The 26,901-nt window shown below is 38.0% G+C and overlaps 1 protein-coding gene across 2 annotated transcripts in view; it reads right to left on the bottom strand.

Annotated features, from left to right (window-relative positions):
• Positions 1–26,901, bottom strand: part of LOC124395243 (serine/threonine-protein kinase 32C-like) — an 86,712-nt gene that overhangs the window by 35,031 nt on the left and 24,780 nt on the right. For both annotated transcript variants that reach the window (XM_046863740.1, XM_046863742.1), the window contains exons 2-3: positions 25,891–25,946; positions 1,792–1,943 (exon numbers count right to left, since the gene is read on the bottom strand). In XM_046863740.1, the coding sequence (XP_046719696.1) occupies positions 1,792–1,943; positions 25,891–25,946 (208 nt within the window). The remainder of the gene's footprint in view (positions 1–1,791; positions 1,944–25,890; positions 25,947–26,901) is intronic.

The raw sequence follows: 26,901 nt of genomic DNA, 5'->3' as shown, positions 1-26,901 counted from the left end.
GGTAGAGTTGAAGATGCTGAGCTTTTCATTGGGAGTGACAAGGATGAACAGGATTAGAAATTAGTTTATTAGAGGGACAGTGCATGTAGGACGTTTTGGAGACAAGGTAAGGAAAGCACGATTGAGATGGTTTGGACATGTGCAGAGGAGGGACATGGGGTATATCGGTAGAAGAATGCTGTTGATGAAGCCTCCAGGAAGGAGGAAAAGAGGAAGAACAAGGTGGAGGTTTATAGATGTGGTGAGGAAAGACATGCAGGTAGTTGGTTTGAAAGAGGCAGATGTAGAGGACTGGGAGAAATCACTAGGAGACTTTTTATCCTTACACAAAGTCACAGTCAAACTGTTCATCTGGATGAGACCATCAGTGGCATTCTACATTTATGGACAGCAGGCTAATGGCCCATGCCAATTTGCATGTATTCTGCAATGTTGGCTAAATGTAGGCATGTCTGTCTGAACTGTCAGTCCAAAATCTTTAAAGCTTTCACATTTTGAGTTATATATTTCTGTACTATGTATATATGGACAGCTTCATATCACAATACAATCTGATTTATGTTGCCATTATTTTGAGGATTGCTCTTCTGGCTGGTCGTCCAGCTGGCAACAGCCAATCAGATTGGTGCTACTGAAGCCAGAACTGAATACTGCGATTCACCTGACAGTTTACTATCACTGCCATCATCTTTATGGATTTAGCATAATTTGTGCCTAATTAGCATCATTTTAACAAGAGTGATTTTGGTTACAATCATACCCTGAACGGCGTTTAATTGCAGTATTGAATTGTTGTATGATTGCTCCATTCACTTTTGCTTCAAAAGCCCATGTAACCGTAATTAGAAAAAAAAAAAAACACAAATAATTATAAAACTTACTGAGACCATGCCATTGAAATGAAGTTTCACATTAAAATTGTATGAGACAGGAGAGAACCATACGACAATGCCAGGTTGTAGAGGTTACAGGGAGTAAATGTTTTATAATTATAATGATTTTCAGATTCACTGCACTTCATTATTAACAACTGGCAGCTATGTGTGTTTGTAGTACTGATGCACAAGTACTGAGAAAGCTTAAGTATTTTGCCTTGGAATATAAGTAATCACATTAGTGTAGTGTGTAGTCTGGAGTAGAGAGAGGGGTGAAGATATATGATGAGGTAAACAGTATGTAGTGTTGCTCAGTCTCTGTCAACAGCAAAATGACTATTAGCTGACCGTGAACACACGCGATGACTCTGTGATCTCAGACAGACGGACACACACTCACACACACTCACACACACACACACACACACACACACACACACACACACACACACACACACACGCACAAACACACACCTTTTAGTCCAAGCACCTCTGTGTTCCAAATCACAACAAAACAATCAACCATTATTAAATCTTGCTAATACCAGGGCTCATAATATATTTTTATAAATTGTAAGACTATTACTGTTTTATCATTCTACCGGTGCTCAGATTTTTAACAGCAGTTAACTACATTTAAATAAAACCATGGCCCACGGACTCAAATACAATCTCTTAGTTTGTTCATTGCATAAGAAAATTCCAAGAATGAGATTCATAAATTTGCCCTAGAAGCAAAAAAAGCACTAGCAGGAGAGTTAATTTGCGAGAGCTAGAATGAAGGTGATTTAATGGATACAAACATGCATATTTTATATTTAGCTTTTGGAAGCACTTATGCAGACAGGACAGACAGAGAACCATCATTCTGCATGCAGTACATAAAATAATTGAGGAAAAAACACAGGATAGTCACCAGAGGTTGACTAAAAAAACATGTTCAATGTCCTGTAGGATCTCTAGCTCTCTAAAGACGTTTCGGACCTCATCTCGCTCTATGCATTGCTGCTTGTTCATGTACTTCATGGCGTACATCTTCTCTGTGTCCCGCTTCTGCACAATACACACCTGCAAAGGAAAGCACACAGACATACATAGACAGAGTGAGACAATGTTACAAAGCTTGAAAGATATACCCAGCCATGAACTTTCTTTAGATGTTTGTATTGCCATTATCCTTTTTAGATATTTAGATTTTAAATTTTAAGATGCTAGATCTTCACGAATGCATTTTCCTTCAGTCAGAAGTGTTACTTCATTGGTGCCAAATATGTCATTATACAACAAATACAAAAAAAGAAAGAAAAAAGATCTGCTAGTAATGATCCATTTTTTTTGGAAGTGTGAAATTTAATCCACCTACAAATGTACATGGTTTTGGTACAATGTAAATTGACAAATGGTTTTATAATGTTTTATTCCTCTACAACAACAAAAAAAACTCTTGAATATAAAAATTGTTTCCAAAGCATTTGTACAGAAATATTGATATTTATATCTCTTTTGTGAGTTATGTCTTATGATTATTATTCTGATTAATTAATGTCTAGCATTAATGCAAATGAATATGATACCGGGTATAGCAACACAATCTCTCCTTCACTGTGAAAAAATATGGGAGGTAAAAAAAAAATCTATCAACAGCACTAGCTACACTAGCATTCCACACAATGAAGGATGATCATGAGTTAAAGAACAGGCATTGTTCAGTCAGGACAAGCTGTTCAGGGTTTGTGACAGGTTCCCTGGGGGTGCCAGATGTTTCCCTCAGATCATATGAGCATAAAATGTAAAGAACATTTTAAAAAATGTCTTTTTAATCTCATTGTTCTTGTGCTGCAAAACATAGGAGATTGCGATTTTGACAGGTAGTGTTACTACTACGCAGCTCCAGGGTTACTGGTTTGATCTCACATTACTGACATTGTGGGAGTTTTCTCTGGTCTCATCTCTAAATCTAAAAAACATGTTGGGAGGTGGATTGGCTACGCTATATTGCCCCAGGCTACTAATTTGTGTGAATGGTATGTTGTGTCTCGTGACTGACCGGTGTCCAATCCAGTGATGTGCTCCAGATTAATCACAACTTTGACCAGATTAAATCGGTTAATGACTGAATAAATACTTCTGTAATTTGAAGGCCCCATTCCATTGTTTATACACACATGCTGATTCTTATACACTATATGGCCAAACAAATGTGGACACCTGACCATCACACCCATATCTGGTTGTTCTACAAAATAATGCCAAAATTCTTGCAATTGTATATTAGTCCTTGTATGCTTTAGTAATTGCCCTACACTGGAACTAATAGGCCCAAGAACTAGAGTGCTGAAAGACTTTTCAGAAGGGTGGTGGTTGTTTTCACTCCATATAAATGTCCACAATTTGCCAAAGAAATGTCCTACAAGCACATTTGTTTGTGATGATAAGGTATCCAACACCTTATAGACAATGTAACAGTGTTTATACTGTAGTGATGCACATCAAGAACTAGAAAATAAAAGAACAAGGCCTATATTCACTGTCCCTGTCTCACATCCTGTTTTAATTTAGTCATGATTTATTTACAGCTGGTTCTGTCCCTGTCACCCATGATTTGTTTTCAGAGTTGTATATTTGGGTTTTGGTTTTCATGATAAAAACAAAAAGTGCTGTTGTGCTGCATCTAGAATGAATTTGGGGTCACAAGAAAACATTTAAAAAAGTATGTCAAGGCTTAACCAAGCCTGCAGATACTCTGCTTAATATATCTGCTGCTTGGAGGGGGCATCTTCTTGAGAGCTCAGGCAAGTTCTGCCCTCTATCTTTAAATTAGTTCACAGAGGTTAGGATAAAGATTATACATGAACTTGGATTGTGAGGCCATGTATGTTGCAACCTCATCCCCCACAGAGTTATTTATATTCTAGCACTTCAGTGGTGCCGGCTAAAATAGGGAAATGCCAAATAAACAACTTCTGGTTAGCATTCTGGGTGATCTCATCTCAACACTGTCTTTGCAGTTATATAAAGTGACCATAAGAGGCAATCTAAAATAAGCTTTGTCTTTCATTACCAGCTGAAAATGCACTAAATACACCAGGTTTAATAATCTAAGTTAGCCCTGCACCTCCTCAGAGGAAAGCTTCAATGTTTTGTTTCATTGTTGTTTCCTTGCCAACATTGAATTGTGGTCATTTTAAGTGCCACAGCTGAGCATTCCCTCCCCTTAGTGCCAAACTCATCAGTCTAACACTCTCTCTCTCTTTCTTGCACTCATCTTGCAGATAGAGCATTCCCTGTGGTGTGTCAGCAGAAGAGTTTCTATGTGAAAGATCAAATCCTTGCATGTTGAATCCACAAGAAAACATAATAAGGGCTGCTTGCTTCTCAACTGTAGCAGATGAGCCACACTATCATGTTTCACACTCCTCTGTGCCTGCTTGGCTAGCGATCAGGCAGTGAACTCTGGAGACAAAGACAGGTACAGAGGAAGGAAGGCACGCAGATGTTAGAAGATTATTTTAAGGGCTGCTTACAGGTTTAGTACAGCATAGCAATTCATCTAAAATTTACATTTTAGAAAAACACACAAATGTTTAATAGAAATACAAATGCTTATGCTGTACATTTAAAGGGATAGTGTTATTTTTCAACCTTTATCTCTGTATACAGAGCATGATCTCCAAAAATAGGGATTTTGACACTTCTTTCTTCAGCATTTCCTGTATTAACAAAATAACTGAAAACATGTTTACTTAAATCTTGCTCAGAATTCAAAGTTCTTCATTGTGATAATCAGATAGAAACTACAGAGACAGTGGCTAGAGATTAAGCTGCAAAGAAATGCATAAGTATTGGTTTAATACAAGGGAAATGCTATCAAGACAGAAGCTACTCCATGAGGAGTAAACCCATATGAACTGTATGTCAGACCTGATTCAGTAAAAGATGCGGAAAGGAAGAAACAGTGAGGGGGAGACTGGTGGAGAGAGACTGGGGAGAGTGAGAAATGAAATGAGGCTAAGGGAGACAAAGGGGGGAGGGGGTGACCTCAGAGAGGGACAGAGACAGAGACAGGAAGACAAAGAGAGAGATAGGGAAAGTGAGAGGGAGGCTGAGAAGAGGAGATAGAGAGACAGTGATGGGAAGAAGAAGACAAAGAGAAGGAGATGTAGAAATTAGATGGAAAGAGAGAACAAGAGAGTGAGTGAGAATGTGGACCTGTTTGGTAGTGATAGCTTTAGTTTCCTCATTAAAGTTATCCAGATGGCCTTTTTCCTGCATTAAACCCGAAGTGACAGCAGGAAATCTATTAGTATCACAAAATCAAACTAGTTAATTGCCTCTTTCCCTTTCTCATCTGGCAGAAACAGACCTGCACAGCCAATGTCAAATGTGCTTTCTCCCTCTGCTAAGTTATTTAGTCCAGTTGTAAGCTAGACATTCTTTTTGTTTGTTTATCACATCTTTCACTGTGTTCAGGACCAGCATTGCACGATACTGTCCTTCTGCTGAGTCAAATGGAAATGGCAATCTGACATAAAAAAGATATCATGAGTAACAAAATGAAGTGTTGGTTTCTGTTCCACTGTGACATTTGTTCTGATACTTCTGCCATTTACGAAGGGTCTAAATATCACACGGCTGGTTGTATCATTATATGGCTATGTCTACTGTTTATTTCGCTTGAGGTTGTAGAAACAGCACAAACACATTTGAAGAAAAATTCGATTATTTTTGTCTCGCTGCTACATTCACTGCCAAGACTATTGTTTTCTTTTTATATAATGTATGTTCAGTTTGACAGCGTTGCCATGCCTACATTTTAAAAAGCATTCTAAAATTAGCTGAGTACTCTAGCACAATAGCATTTTAATATTTTAACGGTATATCATGCAATACATTGCAATACGGCACCATTAAAAACACAACGTTTCCCATGACATCGGTTTGAAGGTAGGCCAGAGCAAGACTGCTCTGGAAACACTGATGTTATGAATACTCACTACTGTCTCAAAACCAGACTGTTCTAAAAAGACATGCACTGATTCTATTTTGAGCACACTGACAACTCCATGTTCATGCAGCTTCTTTTTTCCCATTTAGTTTTTTCAGCATTTGACGTATTCTGCTGTTTACTTCTTACATCTGCAAAAAGAAGGCGGTAGTTATTGTGGGAATGTGCCAGGAGAGCTCCTAAAAACATAAAGTGCATTTTTTGACACAAAAGCAAAGAGGGAAGTGGAGATTCATATATGGTCCTACCACCAAAACCCATTTTTTTCACCTTCAGATGGATCAGTGCTGAATTATTATTCTCTCACTTCCATCAGACTGCAAGTCTGCAAGTCAAGTTGAGATTGCAAGTAAGTGGACCAAGACCATGTCTTTCAAACATTCTTATTCTTGGATGTTTTTGTATGAGCGTTTGTCATGTTTGGCAATAAAGTACTTTGTCTGGTTGAATACAAATTTTATTACAGCCTTCACATCACTTTTTTTTGCATTCTCTATTCTCTTTTTTTAAACCTGAATTCCCCGCTTATCTTGCAATTCTCTGTATGCCTTTTCTTCAATTTCACTGTCCACCCATCTCCTCTCCTACAACCTATTGCTGTCCTCCTACAGAGGGTTACACAGCAGAATCCAGAGTTAATTAACCTCAGATTATTGCATTTCATATTTCCAGGCATTTAGGACCTGGCACACAGGAAGTCTGCAGTCCAGCAGGAGGGAGAGCAATCAGATGTTCAGTACTGCACTCCTGATGAGACCCACTTTCCTCTATGCTGCAGAGCTCAGAGATCCACTCAGAGACTCACACTGTAGCCTTGAACACATCTAGGAGCTGGCCTGGAGTCAGCGGTTCCTTTCTTTACAAGCATTGAAACAGGTCTTAGATCTGCAGTGCTTTGTGATTACAGAGGTTTGGGTCTCATCAGGACTCACTACACTCAGGGCATGGATGAAAGGAGCTGCACAGAAAAAGGAGCCAGTTAAACAAAAATTATTCAGTTTTTACACTGCTAGCAATGTCTACAATCTTCTTAAAATTGGTTTAAAGAAATAGCTTTAAAAAAAGATCACCACTATCCTATAACTTTTTTTTTTTGGCACACATCTTTATTACGCAAATGGGGTCTGTTAAATTAAAGTTCAATTTATTTTCAATTTATTATTTAACCAAGATGGCATTTTTAAAATGTAAAACTTTAAAATTTCGATAAGCACAAATGTTAATAATAATAATAATAAATAATACTGTATAATAATGTAATGCAAAAACAAGCAATTTAATGTTTTGCATATATATATATATATATATATATATATATATATATATATATATATATATATATATATATATATATATATAAACAGTGAGGAAAATAAGTATTTGAACACCCTGCTATTTTGCAAGTTCTCCCACTTAGAAATCATGGAGGAGTCTGAAATTGTCATCGTGGGTGCATGTCCACTGTGAGAGACATAATCTACAAAAAAAAATCCAGAAATCACAATATATGACTTTTAAACTATTTATTTGTATGATACAGCTGCAAATAAGTATTTGAACACCTGTCTATCAGCTAGAATTCTGACCCTCAAAGACCTGTTAGTCTGCCTTTAAAATGTCCACCTCCACTACATTTATTATCCTAAATTAGATGCACCTGTTTGAGGTTGTTAGCTGCATAAAGACACCTGTCCACCCCATACAATCAGTAAGAAACTACTAACATGGCCAAGACCAAAGAGCTGTCCAAAGACACTAGAGACTAAATTGTACACCTCCACAAGGCTGTAAAGGTCTACGGGGAAATTGCCAAGCAGCTTGGTGAAAAAAGGTCCACTGTTGGAGCAATCATTAGAAAATGGAAGAAGCTAAACATGACTGTCAATCTGCCTCGGACTGGGGCTCCATGCAAGATCTCACCTCGTAGGGTCTCAATGATCCTAAAGGAAGGTGAGAAATCAGCCCAGAACTACACGGGAGGAGCTGGTCAATGACCTGAAAAGAGCTGGGACCACCGTTTCCAAGGTTACTGTTGGTAATACACTAAGACGTCATGGTTTGAAATTATGCATGGCACAGAAGGTTCCCCTGCTTAAACGAGCACATTTCCAGGCACGTTTTAAGTTTGCCAATGACCATTTGGATGATCCAGAGGAGTCATGGGAGAAAGTCATGTGGTCAGATGAGACCAAAATAGAACTTTTGGGTCATAATTTCACTAAACGTGTTTGGAGGAAGAAGAATGATGAGTACCATCCCAAGAACACCATCCCTACTGTGAAGCATGGGGGTGGTAGCATCATGCTTTGAGGGTGTTTTTCTGCACATGGGACAGGGCGACTGCACTGTATTAAGGAGAGGATGACCGGGGCCATGTATTGCGAGATTTTGGGGAACAACCTCCTTCCCTCAGTTAGAGCATTGAAGATGGGTCGAGGCTTTGTCTTCCAACATGACAATGACCCGAAGCACACAGCCAGCATAACCAAGGAGTGGCTCTGTAAGAAGCATATCAAGGTTCTGGCATGGCCTAGCCAGTCTCCAGACCTAAACCCATTAGCGAATCTTTAGAGGGAGTTTAAACTCCGTGTTTCTCAGCGACAGGCCAGAAACCTGACTGATCTAGAGAAGATCTGTGTGGAGGAGTGGGCCAAAATCCCTCCTGCAGTGTGTGCAAACCTGGTGAAAAACTACAGGAAACGTTTAACCTCTGTAATTGCAAACATAGGCTACTGTACCAAATATTAACATTGACTTTCTCAGGTGTTCAAATACTTATTTGCAGCTGTATTATACAAATAAATAGTGTACATTGTGCACAATCACATACATTCTGATTTCTGGATTTTTTTTTTAGATTATGTCTATCACAGTGGACATGCACCTACGATGACAATTTCAGACCCCTCCATGATTTCTAAGTGGGAGAACTTGCAAAATAGCAGGGTGTTCAAATACTTATTTTCCTCACTGTATATATATATATATATATATATATATATATATATATATATATATATATATATATATATATATATATATTCACATATCCACATTTGAGGTTAATAGCTTAAACATGTATTCCAGTTATTCTTTGTCACTTGAAGTAATTAGTTGAATCAGATGTAGCAGTGTAGGCTTTCTGGGAAAGTTCTCCTTCAGCAGGAGGTTTGGGGATAAATGATTCAGTATATTAATCTATCATGCAGTGATGCTAAAGCTACATTAATCTACCAAGCAGTCACAGCAAGTGGAAGGCTGTAAAATGGATTAATATGATTCACCATTTGAGCCCCTGCCTGGCCCAGTGGTGATCTAGCAATCTCTGAGGCAATTCACCCCAGACAACTCTGACAAAAACAATGCCTCAGGATGGCATTCTCATCTCCTCTAACACAGATAAACACCTTCCCTATTAGCTGCAACACTGCTTTGGACATTAAACAGGTAGCTGGTTCTGTTCAAAGTGATCTCATCATCCATTTACAAACAAAATTGGAGGATAAAAATGATGTCTAGAGAACGATGCCTAACATTATTGAATTTACTCTGAACTCTGGAGCTGGATAATGAGAGGCTGTGTATTGCTCACAAATTCTAGGACATTTCCAGGTAACCTGTGCATTTGCCACAAGTTTCCAAATGTTTTTTTGGTGCACTAGTGGCATCAACATTAATATATAATCGTTCTTAAAATGTAATGTCACTATACTAAGGACTGAATGCAGGATTGACAACATTCATGTTTACTTGAGATCAATCATAGTGCTAGCAGTAATGTGAAAATAATCTATTTTTTAGCAGTACATATTCTGTTGTTTGGGTCTGTTCCTCTCTCAGGCAGATGGATGCACAGTGAGCCACTACTTGAGATAACGATCACAAATAGAAAAATCATTGTGCAAAAACCTAGGGTGCATGCTAAATTTATTCCACTGGTAAACAATCATTATGAACACCTGCTTTTCAGCCCCAAATACAGATTAGATAAAACAATCAAGAGCCGACTGATTGGATACAAAGGAGTTTGCCAGTTCACACACCACAGGAAGGCTAATGATGGCTTTTTTGCAAACAGAGCCAATGAGTACCAGCCAGTCAACAGACTTCACATGAACTCCAAACACAAGAATGCCATTTTGTACAGATGTATGTGATAGACATATGGACAACAACTGTAATCTGAGGCCACCAGGTGCAAAGCCTGCTTATCTTCCTCCCAAAAAAATACAGCAGAGCTGACAGCTTTGGCTGAATGATGCATCACACCATCATCCTGGCCATGGAAAATACTCTCCTGCATGCTAAATGATAGGGTTGTAGTCAGCATCCATGAACCTGCTTCAGATAAAGGAAGTAAACATCTTAAAATATTTCAATAGCAGTCTTATTCCCTTTCATTTTGAGCTTTTTCATTTTTAGATATTTTTTGAATGCATAAGACACCATATTGTCCCTACGCTGAATGCTGCCATGCATACGTGATCCAGCATTAGAAAACACCTAATGAATGTATTATTAAACATGGACAGGAATCCAAAGAAGGGCCAAAATGCAAGACAAATGCAAGAGAAATCATACATACATATATAAAAAAACTGTTAGTATGCAGATGGTTCATAGCACGTCACAAAGGGCCTGCAAATAAGCCATAAGTGCTTCTATTTATGAAAAATACAAATGAAGGCATAAGTAAGAGAATCAGCAGAATCCATCCAGACACGTCAAATCTCTCTGAGAAAGAGATGACCAAACAAGAAACATATTAGTTATCTGTTCTAAAAGGTGATGCCTGGAGGAGGAATAAACAGAACCACTTACTCACTCACTGCATTGGGTCCCAGTGAAAATTAGAAGAAGTTGGACACTAAGAAAGGAGAAAAGGATCCATACCGATTGGCCAGGCAGAGGGACCGAGCTGGGAAGGATGTGCTGCAAATTAGCACAATAAAGGATAGAGATGGAAATGTGTTGACTAGTGAAGAGAGTGTGTTAAGAATATGGAAGCAGTATTGTAAGCAGCTGTTGAATGAGGAAAAGATTTTTAAGCATAAGGGAGATGTGCAGACCGGCAGTAACTACAGGGGAATGAAGTTGATCAGTCACACCATGAAGTTATGGGAAAGAGTAATGGAAGCCAGGCTGAGAGAAAAGGTGACCATCTGAGAGCACTATGGACAGCATATTTGCTTTGAGGATGTTAATAGAAAAGTATAGAGAAGGTCCGAAGGAGTTGCATTGTGTCTTTGTGAATTTAGAGAAAGCGTACAACAGCATGCCAAGAGAGGAGTTGTGGGATTGTTTGAGGAAGTCAGGTGTGTAAGAGAAGTATGTGAGGGTGGTGCATGACATGTATGAAGACAGTGTGACAGCAGTGAAGTGTGCAGTAGGAACAACAGACTGGTTGAAGGTGGAGGTTGGACTGCATCAAGGATCGGCTATGAGTCCTTTCCTGTTTGCAGTGGTGATGGACTGGTTGACAGACGAAGTCAGATAGGAGTCTCCGTGGACTATGATGTTCACTGATGATATTATGATTTGTGCTGAGAGTAGAGAGCAGGTTGAGCATGTAGGACACCAGGAGGAAGAAAAGAGGAAGTCAAAGGAGGAGGTTTATGAATGTGGTGAAAGAAGACATGCAGGTAGTTGGTTTGAATAAGGCAGATGTAGAGGACAGGGGGTATGGAGACGGATGATTCGCTGTGGCGACCCCTAATGGGAGAAGCCAAAAGAAGAAGAAGAAAAAAGTTCTAACAGGTGATGCATTCCACCATTTAATTTGACACCTTTACTCCATCTTCCTCTCACTTTTCTTCTTACTCTCATCCTATCTCTGGCTCACACTCACCTTTTGGCATCAGAATGTTTTATTTACATATGAATGATTTATGGACATTGCAGAGAAACGGTGAAAATAAAAGCATACATATTAAATGTATACTGGCTATAAATTATATTAATACTGGATATATATTTGAAATTATTTGTGTCTTTCTATCAGGTGGTGGAGCGTTTCAAGAGTTTTAATTATAGGACACAAAAAAATTCAATAGAGGAGCAATGTGAAAAAATATATAAGTAGAATTTAAGTGTTAACAGAGTTTACTAAGCAAAGAAGAACAATTAGCCAAAGAACCGAAAATCATGATTGTAAGCATGAATTCTATCTAAGCAAGTGATACAGGCTTGATATCACATGTACAAGACACTGAGCGTGTAATTCATGCTGTAATGGTAGAATGAGTGCTTTTATATTTTTAATGAATGCAGAATGACTTTTTCGTGGCTGTGATTACTGTAATGAAGTCCAGGTGTGAGCAATCAGCATGGAAGTGAAAGTGTACATGATAGAGTTGTAGTCTCTGGTGGCCATGTTTGTAGGCTGCTCTGTGCTATTTGTAATGTGAGTCAATGCCAAATCTGGCATTTACTTCATTTCTGCATTCATTTTGGAAAAAAAAATAGAACATGTAATTTCAATATAAGTTCATAAAACTGCATCTCAGTGTTCCTGAGAACCCACAAATATGTAATGAAAAAGACTGCTCACATCAAAGAATGATTTGATCTTTTTTGTTTATTGCATATCAACATAATTTTTTTATTCATTTATTCATTCTCAGTAACGCTTTTATACTGGTCAGCATTTCGTAGATCTAGAATCTCAGGAACATTGGGTGCAAGGCTATCTTGTGGGTATCTAGGTGATGAGCGGGAGGACAAAGACAGAAGAAAAATATGCTCTGAAACACTGCACTAAGATTCAGTAAATTTTTCATTGAATTATTTTAAAAAATACTTTCTTTGCAGATTTTAATTTACTTTTCTTCCCAGATTAGCTTTTCTTTAGTCACAATCACAGAAAATTGCTTTAAGACACAGGATCTGTCTATTATATATTTAAGTACACTGAATATTTATTTTATTGGGTGAATAATTAGCACTCATTCGATAACAGACTTTTAACATGTGATTTTAAAGGAACAAACGGTAGCTTTGAGTCTAAGGGTGAGTGGGATTGTGGGAAGCTCAGTTTTCAAAAATACATAGTCAGGATGCATCAATGCTCCTTATGATGATTGGTGGACCATTTATAAGAGGTGGAACCTAATAATCTAGAACTATGTTATATGTAAATACTGTAAATAATCTAAAAGTATAAAGTACTGTTGAATTATATGAACAAATCTTTTGCTATTCGTTTATAGCTAGGCTATTTATTTTCATGACTATGAAAATTGTAGATTCACACTGAAGGCATCAAGGGCTATTTGACCAAGAAGGAGAGTGATGGGGTGCTGCGCCAGATGACCTGGCCTCCACAGTCACCGGACCTGAACCCAATCGAGATGGTTTGGGGTGAGCTGGACCGCAGAGTGAAGGCAAAAGGGCCAACAAGTGCCAAGCATCTCTCGGGGAACACATTCAAGACTGTTGGAAGACCATTTCAGGTGACTACCTCTTGAAGCTCATCAAGAGAATGCCAACAGTGTGCAAAGCAGTAATCAAAGCAAAAGGTGGCTACTTTGAAGAACCTAGAATATGACATTTTTCAGTTGTTTCACACTTTTTTGTTATGTATATAATTCCATATATAATTCCACATGTGTTAATTCATAGTTTTGATGCCTTCAGTGTAAATCTACAATTTTCATGGTCATGAAAATAAAGAAAACTCTTTGAATGAGAAGGTGTGTCCAAACTTTTGGTCTGTACTATATATATATATATATATATATATATATATATATATATATATATATATATATATATATATATCAAATTTTTCTGTGTGTGATTGAACAGCTATTAGATTTTGAAAGGCATGTCTTCCCTTGATGAGTGATTGAGCAAAGATGGGATTATGGTGTGCTACAGGCAGCTTCTTTCTGTCAAAACAACTTATACATTAAAACTCTTCAAATACTCTTCTGATGGAACGATTAATATTTTACACAGTACAGTTGAGCACTTCATTGCATACTCTGTAATATGTTATTATATAGAGGGAGGGAACGCTAAAGAGAAATCTCTCTCTCTCTCTCTCTCTCTCTCTCTCTCTCGCTCTCTCTTCCATGGTAGACATTTTAAATAGGAACATAAGACTGTGGGAAAGAGCTGCACATTTGTAAGAAGCTACAATCCCCTTTTTTAATCATTATCTTTTATTAAATTTTATAGAAGCAATCTATCGTGTACATCTCTTTAATTTATGTAGTCGATTTCATATTCAGAATTTTCATGAATTCAAACACTTTCCCATAAGTTGCTTGTTAAAAAAAAAACTTTTTAACTAGATATTTAAACATGATTATCATGTCTGCCTCAGTTCCTTCTAGAACACAACATTAGAGAACAGGAACACACATTCTGATTAAACTAAGTGTGGCAGTTACTGAAAGTACTTTCACATTATGCTTCAAAGCATGCTGGTCATGATTATGAATGAGTGGCCTGCAGTGTTTGGCGAGCCTGCTGGCTTTTTTGAGCCTTCTTTATCCCCTTGGTTCTGCTATACTTAGCAGCACTATTCATTGTTGTCACATTGCGCTCCTCGTGGGATGAACCGGCCCAGTGAAATAAGGCTGTTGTGCCGCGTTAGATCTAGTAGAGTCAGAAAAACGAAAGAATTTTTTTTCTGGGTCAAGGAACTGCTGAGTTTGGGCAGAGATCTCTAAAGTAAAAAAACACTTGAGACAGGAATATGATAACATATGAGTGTGCAGTAGTTTCTTCTTTTAAGTTAAGTTCAGGTCACATCATTTGGAAGTGACTGTAAACTTTTATTTATAGTTTTATATATATATATATATATATATATATATATATATATATATATATATATATATATATATAATATAATATAATAAAATGGACATATCTTTACCATAATTTACCTCAACCATTTAAATAATATATAACTGTACAATATTTTATAGAATAGTTGCTTTCTGTTTTCATCAAACTTTTTCATATTTTTCAAATTTTTCACATTTTTGGGACCACTTCTTTAAAATAAAATCCAGCTAATTGAGACAATTATAATACCTCCAAGCAGTTAAAACCTCTTTTTTTTTATAATTGTGTGGCTGACATAACTTTTATTTAATGGAGTTAAAAAAATAATAACCTCATATTAAAACAGTAAAAAAATTATTATTCTTGATTCAATAAAGGCAGACACACAACAGCACAGCTGAATAGGTACAGGAAATGATGTGAATCCCATATGAGTTAATTTAAATTTTTAAGCCCCAGTGTGCTTGTCAGCTGCAAAGAGAAATAATTTCCTCTGATTTAATTTGTCTTTTTCCTCAGGCAGTAGAAATGAGTGTTTCTAGGTCTCAGTTGCATTTTGCAAAGCAGTGAGGCATAGCATCAATCCAAACTCTCTCTCACACACACACACACACACACACACACACACACACACACACACACACACATTACTACTGATATGAAATTTTTACATCTCCAGCCTGAAGTGACCTAAACTTACTCTAAAAAAAGAAATAGCATATAAATGGAGAGAAATTTAACAAAGTTTGAAAGCATTATCTGATGATGCTGTATTTTTCATTTTCTTCACAATAGACATCTCTGAAAAGGCCTCAGACACTGTTATTATAAATATTTCTAATATGCCTCTTATATACACAGTGCATCAGCCGCCTGTCACTTCTGAATGTATCTTCTATGTGTTATGTAACTTCACAATAGTGTGTTGTGCAAGTGTGTTTCTGCATTAAAACATGGGTTTGTTTAGTTTGATTTACAAACAATGTAATTTTCATCAGATATTAACCTGTGAGCATTTAAGAAAAACACAACAAAGGCTTATATAACCACAATGTTCACACAAAACATGTCAGTCCCCTTTCAGGAACTTGAGCTGCGTCAACAATGCTTTGTTTAAGTTCTGGATCATGTGTGTAATCTGTCAAATGGAAAGGCGCAACGTCACAGGCGGGGTGACTTCATGACCAGGAAGCTATAAAAAAGCACATGCGGAAGCGCTCTCTTTTGTGGCCGCATGTCTATGCAGACCCTCAGTTCCCGCAGAGTGATCTTCAAGAAGGGCCCTCTTCCTTCTCGTGGCTCTGGCAAAGCGGTGTCTCATGTCGTGGGGTTCACAGTTCGATCTGGCAGAGTGTTTTGTGACGGGGTGTGTTTTGAAACAAAAACAGCATCCGCCGAGTAAGCTGGACGAACGCTTTTTGCGATCTACGTCAGTGCCTTCGTGCTGAGGTTTGCCTTTTTCACTGAAGTGTCAGGTCCTGGAGCAGCCCATACTCGGTCCGCCTCTTCAGTCATAATGTTTCCCTTTACACTTATGTAGTAGGACTGAAAGTTTGGTTATTGAATGTTGCCCTGGGTTGCAGAGACGCTCGCTCGCCATTTCTCCCTAGGTGCTGCACCGTCCCTCAAGGCCCCGGCACTGCCCACCAAACCGCTTCGAACTTCCTTGGCCTTGGTGGGCAAGGCTTACACAGTGGTTAGTCAAGCCACTGGCTGCCTGCACATTATTCAAACCAATCAGGCTGACCTGCTGCAGGAGTTGGATGAGGGAGCTAGCACGGGCACTGATGATATGCGAGAGCTTTGGCTCTGGCTCTCAGGGCTACTAAAGAGATGCTAGGGCCATTGCCGAACTATGTCAACCCTGGTGGCCACAGAGAGGCTTCTCTGGCTCAACCTATCAGATCTTCCTGACAGGGACAGAGCATTTCTACTGGACGCCACGTAGTCGACAGGTTTTAGGAGGCGAAATAGCAGCCAGTGGTGTTCCAACGCTACCTCCCTCGCCGCTCCCACAGGGCTGCTCGGTGGGCGCAGCCCCAGCCCAGCACAAGCGGGCGCCGTGAAACCCACAGACAGAGCATCGCCACTCGTACTCCCCCTTCCAAAAACAGTAGCGTTGCTCTAGGCTAAAGCCCAAAAAGCTGATGGATCTGAGGACCATCGAGTGTCTTGCCGCCTCTCATGAGGTCCCTAGAGCAGCTGCAGGGCACTGCATACCAGAGATCAGTCTCGAGAAACTGGTTTCCTTAAGAGACTATCTGGCAGCCTGAAAACGCATGCCAGATGTATCTCAATGGGTCCTGAACACTGTATGGAGAGGCTACTCGAGTCAGTTTGGGTCTCGTCCCCCCTGGTTTGACGGGGTGTGTCCCAATCTGGTGGGACACGAGCAGGCTCTGGTGTTGGAACAAGAAGTACACACAGTCTCTTAAGGAAGGAGGCCATCAAGATGGTCCCTCTGCTAGACAGAGAGTCCAGGTTCTACAGCCAGTATTTCATAGTTCCCAAGTAGGATGGGGGGTTGTGTCCCATTTTGGATTTACGTCAGCTGACTATTTAAACTCAGGTTCAAGTTGCTCACCCTAAAACAGGTTGTGTCTCAAATCACATCCGAGGACTGCGTCGTCGGAGCTCCTTGTCGTCGTGTAACGCTAATGATGGATGTTTCCTTCACGGGCTGGGTCATTAGTAACAGCTCCGCCCAAGGTCTTTGGAGCAGGCCCCATCTAATCTGGCATATCAACTTCCTAGAGATGCTAGCTGTGCTTCTGGATGCACTTTCTTTCAGACCTGAGAGACCTGGAATTCCTTCAGGAAAAGTTCACTGCAGGGTTGTCTCCTTTAACACTGAAATGTCACGTATCTGCTATTGCAGCTTATCATGCTCTGCTTGCTGAGCAGTCGATGTGCAGAGACCTGTTAGTGACAGATTTCCTCTGAATCCTTGGGTGCGACCTAGAGTGCCTGTGTGGGACCTGGCTGCCATTCTGGAGGCCCAGTCTAACCCTCCCTTTGAGCTCTTGCCCGAGGTGCCCTTGAGATTTCTTACAGATGAGACTGTTTTTCTTCTGGCTATCTCCTCCAACAGGAGGCACAGGAGACAACCTGTGAACTTGAGCCCTTCCGATCCAGAGTCCAGTTCCTTAAACACTGAGCTACCACCTTCCCACACTAAAGAGCATTATATATATTTGATGGCCCATTATTATCACAACTGACAGCATGCCTGAAAGAATGAAAACAAATGGAACTCAATGACAAGCCCATTAACATGGATACCTTCACCTCCAACACGTCTTGTCCTTCTTGGTAGTAATTTATATTCCTGAATTATATGTCAAACAGTTAAGCCAAAAAAATTTAGCTAGCCAGAACATTTACTTTGAGTTTTTGAATAAGAATATGAATGAATTTTTTAACTGTTCAGATCAATAAAAAACATCTAATTTGTTCATCTACAGTATTTTTGCTAAAGGCACAGAACAAAACCTGGACATACAGCAATATTAAAGAAAGCATTTTAATATTGCTGCAATATAGAATAGAAAGATAAGCACTTTACATTGCTTTAAAATTATCAAAACCCACAGCCAGGCCAAACATATTTTTATTATAGTTGTAGCAATCTAATACTAAATGATGCCCTATATTAATATTGAATATTAATATTGAATATTCCACATCCTTTAGGAACTCTTAAAAACCACTACATGCTACCACTTCAAAGATTCCAACCACACCCACCCAGCAGGTCAAGTTCAACAGGTAAGTACTCAGACTTACCTGAACCCCCTTTTACTAATCACCATTTAATACCTTTCAGCTTGGTTTGTTTACTTCATTGTTTGTCTTTATTGCTCTTCGATTTGTATTTTTTAACCTTTTAGTTAATATTGATTTCCTATATATGACTTTTGATCTGTTTTCTCATTTTTTCCCCTTGAATTTTCCAATGCTGTTGACACTCTGTTGAATGAATAGCTCTTTTGAGTTTTTTTAATTGCTAAATGCTGGCTATTTCCCTTTGATTTTTCAGCCTGACATTTTACATTTCTTGTTTTGATTTGCTGTTTTTATAAATGAACTATTATCCATTACAACACTTCTTCATCTCTGCTGGCCTGTCAAAGTCTGACAGCATCTGACACATTTCGAGCGGATCCAGTGATGTATTTAATGCTGTGAATGCGTAAAACTGCACTCAAGTTGTTTTAAAGCACACACCCATCTTGCCTGATGTGTAAAAGAGAGTAATGAAAACTTAAATTATGTAGTTCTTGGGAATTGACTCAGATTTCTAAATCCATTGCAGTACCCACTATACTTTATAAACCTTTTTCTTCAATATTTCATATATACAGATACACTCACCACCATGTTGGGAAGACCTGAACAACTGGTTAATTCGTGAACTTTTCCAATCAGCCAATCCAGACATCAATTTTCAGTGGTACAGGTGTTCATATTAAAGTGAATGGTGAGTGTACTGTAGATAATGCCGGCGAATGGGTCTTCGGGGGATAGTTTTTTATCACTTCCTTTTTTCACCACATCACATCAGAAATCTCATGCTGGTTGCTCAGAAATGTTTCAAAGGACAGAGTGCTGCTTTACTACTCTCATGTGTACTTAAAAAGTAATTTCACTACCATAACTGACAGAATGGCAATGTGATCTGCCCAGTTTACTTCTCAATCGCAGGAGCAGAGATAAGCCATGGCTGTGGAATCCACAGCAGGGACACAACATGCCCCATACATCACAGCAGGGTGGAAAAACACACCCACTGCTAAGTGATGTGCTGTGAGTGATGGCTGAATGGTGGGAAGAGAAGAGGAAGGATGAGCATGAGGGAGGGATGCATAAACACACCTCACATGCTGAGAGGAGCCCTTTTATCACCACAGGCAAACATGGCAACCTGTACCGCTTAAAATGTGCACATGTACAAAAACAAATATACAGTAAGTATATGAATACACACACAATGGAACTTACTCACTCAAATGTAATTTTTCCCTGACCCCTTTACTTTTTTAAATTTTGTTATTTTTTATTTTATCATTAAAATGTTATATTAAAATATTAAAATTAACATATATATATATATATATATATCACACATGTACATAAGTATTCAGACACAGTACTCAGTACTTAGTTGAAGTACCTTTGGCAACAATTACAGCCTCTAATCTTTTTGGGTATGGCTCAACAAGCTTTGCATATCTGCCAAATCTTCTCAAGCATGGATACATGAAGACCGTCGGTGGACAGACACTTACAGGTCTCTCCTGAGATGTTAAATAGGGATCAAGTCAGGCTTTGTGATGCGCACTCTTAAACTTTCAGTGTTATCCCTAAGCCCTCTCCGATGTTGTCTTGGCTGTTCGCTTAGGGGTGTTGTCATGTAGGAAGGTAAACTTTCAGCCCAGACTGACATCTCATGTGCTGTGGAACAAGGTTTTTATAGAGGATATCACAAATTGCTCTATTCTGCTTTTCCTCAACCCTGACAAGTTGCCAAGTCCCTGCTGCAGAAAATCGCCCCCAGAGCATGATGCTACCACCATCATGCTTCACGTTTGAGGTAGATTTTAGCAGGTGATGAGTGGTGGCTTATTTTCTCTAGACATAAGGTTTAGAATTAAGGTCAAATAGTTCAATCTTGGTTTCATCAAACCAGAAAATCTTGTTTACACAGACTGATAGTTTTCTGGGGGCCTTTTGGCAAACTCGAAGTGGGCTTCATGGGTTTTGCACTGAGCAGAGGTTTCTGTCTAGCAGTAAAGTAAAGCCCAGATTGGTGGACGGCTACAGTGGTGGCTGTCCTTCGGAAACTTCACAGAGGATCTCCTTAGCTCAGTTAGATTGACCATAGGGTTATTGGTCACCCCTTTTACTAAAAGCCTTCTCGATTGTTTGTCTGGATGACTAGCTCTTAGAAGACTCCAGGTTGTGCCACACTTCTTCCATTTGAGAATTATGGAGACCACTTTACTCTTGAAAATCTTCAGTGCAGCAGAAATTTGTAGCCTTCCCCAGATCTATAACTTGCAATAATCCTGTCTATGAGCACTGTAGGCAGTTCCTTTGACCTTGTGGCTTGGTTTTTGTTCTGATACGAATTGTCAGCTGTGAGGCCTTCTATAGAGATGTGTGTGCCTTTCAAAATCATCTCCAATAAATACAATTTTCTACAGTTCTACTTTAATCAAGGTCGAGTAACATCTCAGCAATATTGGTACTGTATCAGGTTGCAAAATAACACCTTCATAAGGGGGTCTGAATACTTTCAGAATGTGCACACACACACACACACACACACACACACACACACACACACTATATATATATATATATATATATATATATATATATATATATATATATATATATATATATATACACACACCCTGTCAGATGTTCCTGAAAGGGGAAGCGACAAAGCTTCTATTTATCATGTGGCTGCATTTCTCCTCTTCTGGCTCAATAAACCCTTTTCATCAAGGATGATATGAATTATGTAACACTTTGCTACATAAACACTAGCATAAATATGCAAACATGTCTCATGTCTAAATGGTTGGGCACATATGCTGTACAACCTTTTATATGGTCACAGAGTTTAAGCCCTGTCTCCTTTGTCTAGCTCCACATCAGTACAACTACTGTCTGAGTCATAGCACTCTGGATCACCTGTGGACACAACCAGGCACATTTCATGCTGACTCATGCCCAGGGATAAAGTATGTAGGTGCCATCAACTCACTCTGGTAACCTCCCAATTACAAGTTTCTGATTCTGGGTGACTGACACACATTTGTGTGGAGGCCTGGGAAAGCCTTACACATGGTCATTTTTTATATAGTTATAAAAAATATCAGTTATACTGATCTGTTTAATATAAATGTAAATGTTTATGTAAACTTTTGACTCAGTGAAAATCTAATATAATATATGGAAGGAAATTCCAGGCAATATTTGAAATTTATTGCAAATTGTATAATGCATTATTGCCGTTTGTGTTTTCGATTCCGCAAAAGCACAGTGACTGTCAAATTTCAAATGAAAAAGCAAAGTCCATTTGCAACTGTATTTTCCGTGTCTTACATAACACGTTATGACCATGTCATATTTAATTATCAATATTAATTACCACATTAGCTTTTTCACTTTCTCTGCGTATGCAGTCTGCCAAAATGGAATCGCAATTCTTTTGCATTAGAATTTCCAAAGCCTTGCACGGTTGCATTTGCAGTTGCGATGCCTTGCACTGAAAGTTGTCAGTCAAGTGTCAGGGGTGGGACTATATTATTGTTGTATTGGGAAGTGACGCCACTCACAGTTGAGAGCCAACAGGGGAAGTGCCAGAAATAAGATGATTTTGAAACGGTTTTGAATGTTTTGAACAGTGGAAGTAGTCAGTGAAATTGTGGAGGACATATGATGCTCATGCAGCAAGATAATGACAGTTCATACTCTACATGGATTAAGGTAAATACAGTTTTCATAAGTGTATAAGCAATTGACTCTTCGCAAAGAGCTGGATTGACAGGCATTTTTTTAATTCCGGCATGTCTTGTCGGACATAGCAACAGTAACTAAGGAGGGCGATGGGGTCAGTTGCTCATACAAAAAAGACCTCTTATGAAAATAAACATTTCCTCTAACATAAATTGGAAAAAAAAAATGTTTGCATATCTCTTGCTTGGTTGTATGTACTGTAAACATTTGGTCTCAAATATGTCTATCTTTATATCAGATTTTATTTATAGCCCAGTGACTGACAGCAGTCATTAAACCTCTGAACAGAATTCATTATAATTGCATTATAACCCAGTATTGGAGTCCTCAACAATTCTGATCTCCTTAGATTGCCAGCTAAATCAAGCAAGCACCCTGTCTACCACCACATTTAATCTATTTATAAAAAAACAACATAGTTACCCTTTATTATAAATGTATGCTGGAACACAAGCAATCACTTTAAAAATCAGCATCATCCCCACACTTTCTCTCTCTCATTTCCTGAGGTAAATGACAATCATGACAATTAACAAACAGGAGCCTCATCATTGCTTGACTCGACTGTTCACTCAGTTCTTCAAATGATCACTGATCACTTAATTAATTCTCTACTTAGTTCATTTTTAATTCTTAACATTTACAGTGTTTATAACCCCTGTGTATATCTTTATATCAACTATAAACAAACTGCTTGCATATGTCCATTTTGCTACACACTGTGACAAACAGCTTGCTCAAAGCATGACATTTGCTGCCTGGAACAAGCATATTTATCTAACAAGATAGCAGTTACAAGATCTTTAGTTACAGACACGTGTTTATAGTCACGTTTGTCTAGCATAAAAGAAACCAACAAATCTATATATGCAATGTTTTTCTTTCATATGCACATAAATTACCAGCTCATTTTTTTCATGATGGGTAATGACTTGATGGCATTAATAAGTATATTTTCTGATCACACTTTTAAAATATCCTGTTGACTGGTGTCAATCAGTTATTTATGTACACATTTAAACTGACTTATCATTAAGCAGAAAAACCTCTGTGAACGTGTACAAATCTATGACCACAGCCTCAGTATACTTACTCCCTAATTCCTCAGATCACTCTTTTGGATCATTACCATGGCCTGGTCCTGTTTTAAAGAAACACAATTACAATACAATGGCCTGAAGGGAAAAACGATGGAGCTGGACTGAAAATTAAAATGCATTGAAATCGTTATGTACTCCATCATGTTTGCTGACATGCTGTTCCAAACAGGCCACTCACTTCATAAACAATTTTGTAAGAAAGCATGAAGAAAAATACAAAGAAAACAGACTGGGAAGAGAAAGACAGAGAGAATGCATAAAAAGGGGAAGGGAAGAAAATTAAACATTCTCTAATAATGCAGAGAAGCAACAGAATCATTCATATTATTACATTCCCATGATTCTTAAAAAAAAAAAAAACACACAAAAACACTCTGCCAGCGGTTTGCCAGTGGAGGGCGGAGCCAGACAGAACGAGCAGCAAGAAACATCTGCAGTTGATGAGACTAATCAGTGCACTCTGTTTCAGTCCGGCGATGCCAATAAAGAGGAGCGAGACACCAGCCTCGGGGAGAGACACGAAGCAGAGAAGAGCAGAGCGGTCGCTCACCGCTGGCACACATACCTTTTATATTAAACATTAAACAATCATTATGAAGTTAATGATTCTTGTGTAAAAAAACAAAACAAAAAAAAAAAACAAGGATACAAAGCAAGATTTTTATTATATTATATTATATTTTAATTATATTATATTATTGAATAGTAGTTGAATCTCTGCTTTTTGCTGAGGGAAACACATTGAGTGAAAACTAACAACAATAGATAAAAGTAGCATTTGCATCACAAAAAAGTGCTGTCTCTAATTTGCATAAAATAAAGAACTGCACATCCCTCCTGGGTTGCACTAACAATACATAACACAACAGTTCACCCTATTATTATTAAGGATCATATTTAGCATTCAGCGGAATTCTTACTCACCCACTGAGGACAAGCACAATATCAGTTAAAACAAAACAAATATACAAATGGCAAAAAAAAAATCCAGTGATATTAATTAACCATGATGGTTCAGATTAATCGAAAATCCTAATGTAATTACACAAGGCCCAGTTAAGCAGGCCATCTCATTCAGATAACGAGAACACTGAAGTAATTAGACACTGAAACTCCCAGAGAGATGAGCCATAGTGACATTCTGCCAACAGCACAGATCTCAGTCTGTCTCTGTATGTGCAACTGACATAAAGAGAACACTGAGTCATAGTGGGTCTGCCCCCAAATCCCCCAGCATTCTTTTCCAGCATCTTGAGATGACAACAGTGAGGAATATAGTGGAACTCACCATCCTGTATTTTCACAATTAATCAGCATTAACAAATTCCATATACTAAGTAATATAAATTATATACTGGAAATATACCTTATACATACGTTATAACCACTGACCAAAAATTGTACAGGTTTACTGTGTGTCACCAAAACTCCACAAGACCACAGAAGGTGTGCTGTGGTATCTGCTACCAAGACAATAGTAACAGTTCCTTTAAATACCGTAAGATGTTCATTCAGATTGAGATCCGAGAAATTAAAAAGCCACCTGAACTTGAATTCTTTTGCAGTGTTACAGGGCATATTTTGTTGAAAAGGGAAAATGCCATTACTGAATACTGTTGCAATTAAATCTGGGTACTTGGACTGTTACCATGTTTAGGTAGGTGGTACATGTCCACTACAAAGCCTACAAATGCACTGTGTGTTTTGACACCTTATCTTTATTGCATTCTCTTTTTCAGCTATTTTTGCTTGTAGCAGCTCCTCAGTGTGATCAGGCCAGACAGGAAAGCCTTTGCACCCATGCTAATCAGCCTCGGGTGTTATGACTTTGTTACTGCTTCACCGACCGGTTCACCTTTCTTTAGACCAATTTTTGTAGGCACTAACCACAGGATATAAACATAACAGGACATAACAGGGACACCCTACAAAAATGGCTGTTTAGTTTTTGTTGCTTAAATCCTACATTTTTCCTGATTCATCTTATCTATAACTAACATCTATAACATATATCTATCTATAACTAATCATTAATAGAACTTAATATAGCTAAACCTTTACAAATGTGAGTTTTTATAATACTCATGTCCTAGCTAATGAGGGAATGTTCATTGTCTACACTGAATTTTTTAATACATCATATACACTGTACATATACAGTGTATAAATATACTCTGTGTGTGCGTGTGGTAAAAGCCAGACATTAGCTAAAGGCTTATAATTATAAGACACATGCTTATCCTAACTTACTGCTGTGTATTATCTTTTCCTCTCACAGTCTTTGTATTGGCACCAATGGTAACTATAAACACCAGTTTTCTTTCTTTTTTGACAAGCTGTAAGGTTCCATTGTTTCCTAATTGCATACTATTACTGAGTGGTCATTATTCTAGTGTCTATAGCCTACCCATTTCAAAAATAAAAAAAAATAGCTTAGGATAACTGTAGCTGCTTCACTATAGTCCATAACAGTGGCTACTGTTCACTAACTTTCCTTATACAAAAGAGAAAATCATACAGAAAATGAAATGGGTGGATCTTGGACTAAGTATGTAAATTAACTGGATATTGCCATGCTTACCTTCCCAAAGCTGCCTTTTCCAATGGCTCTGAGAATCTGGAAGTGATCAAAATTCACTGTAAGATAAAAAGAGGAAAACTCATAAATATAAAATTTGAATGTATTTTGAGTTTTTATTTTGGTACAACCTAGCATATAAAAGGTTACTTGTGATTTACTCCAATGACTCCTACATTTTTTACTGACCCCAAGTGACCTCTGTATTTTCCAGCCATGTATTCTTTTTTTTAATTATTATTTATCATATTATTTATTTTAACTCAATTATTAGCAGTATAAACAATCACAATTTAAAAAACACAAAATCTGGTCCACATGCTTGACAATCCTCCTGATATTAAAAAGAATTTAATAGACAAAACGGCTTTCTGATTTCATATTTACCTGTCAGTGTGTTTAAACAACAGATCGATATCACATGATCTGTATAGATATTACATTTCCATTAGAGAAACTAAGATCAGCATTAACATTTGGTAGAAATTCAATTTCAGGAGTCTTACTATTTGGTACGTTTTTACAAGGATACTTTTTGACCTGAAATGTTATTATATCTTTATATAATAAATATATTTATTATATTATAAATATCTTTATATATTTTAGTCTACATAATAAATGATGTGAAAGCTAACAGGCTTTTACTGCAGTACATGGTGCCAGAGTGCGATGATTTCTCAGAATTTCCTATATAAGAAAGTAACGCTACTGCAGTGCAGAAGAAATTTTATATAAGTGCATGGTGAGTGATGTGAAAAATATCAGGTGTGCATCAACTTGACATAACAGTGCTAAAACCAAACTGTTTAATTAAATGCCTACCTATTTGACTGAAAGGAGAAGGTGTAAATTGTAATAATCTAACATTAAAGTAATAAACATTCAAGCGTTCAAGTACTGCTGTATGGTTTACTTTTGTGTACTATATATACTTTCTTTGCATATATCACCAGATACCTCTCATGGAAAGGATGCACAAATTATTAGTAAGAACTGTACACAAAAATGACT

The sequence above is a fragment of the Silurus meridionalis genome, chromosome 2, assembly GCF_014805685.1.
Source record: "Silurus meridionalis isolate SWU-2019-XX chromosome 2, ASM1480568v1, whole genome shotgun sequence".
In the NCBI taxonomy this organism is placed as follows: domain Eukaryota; kingdom Metazoa; phylum Chordata; class Actinopteri; order Siluriformes; family Siluridae; genus Silurus; species Silurus meridionalis.
Note: the sequence above shows the minus strand (reverse complement) of the source record. Positions and strands in the feature narration are given on the sequence as shown.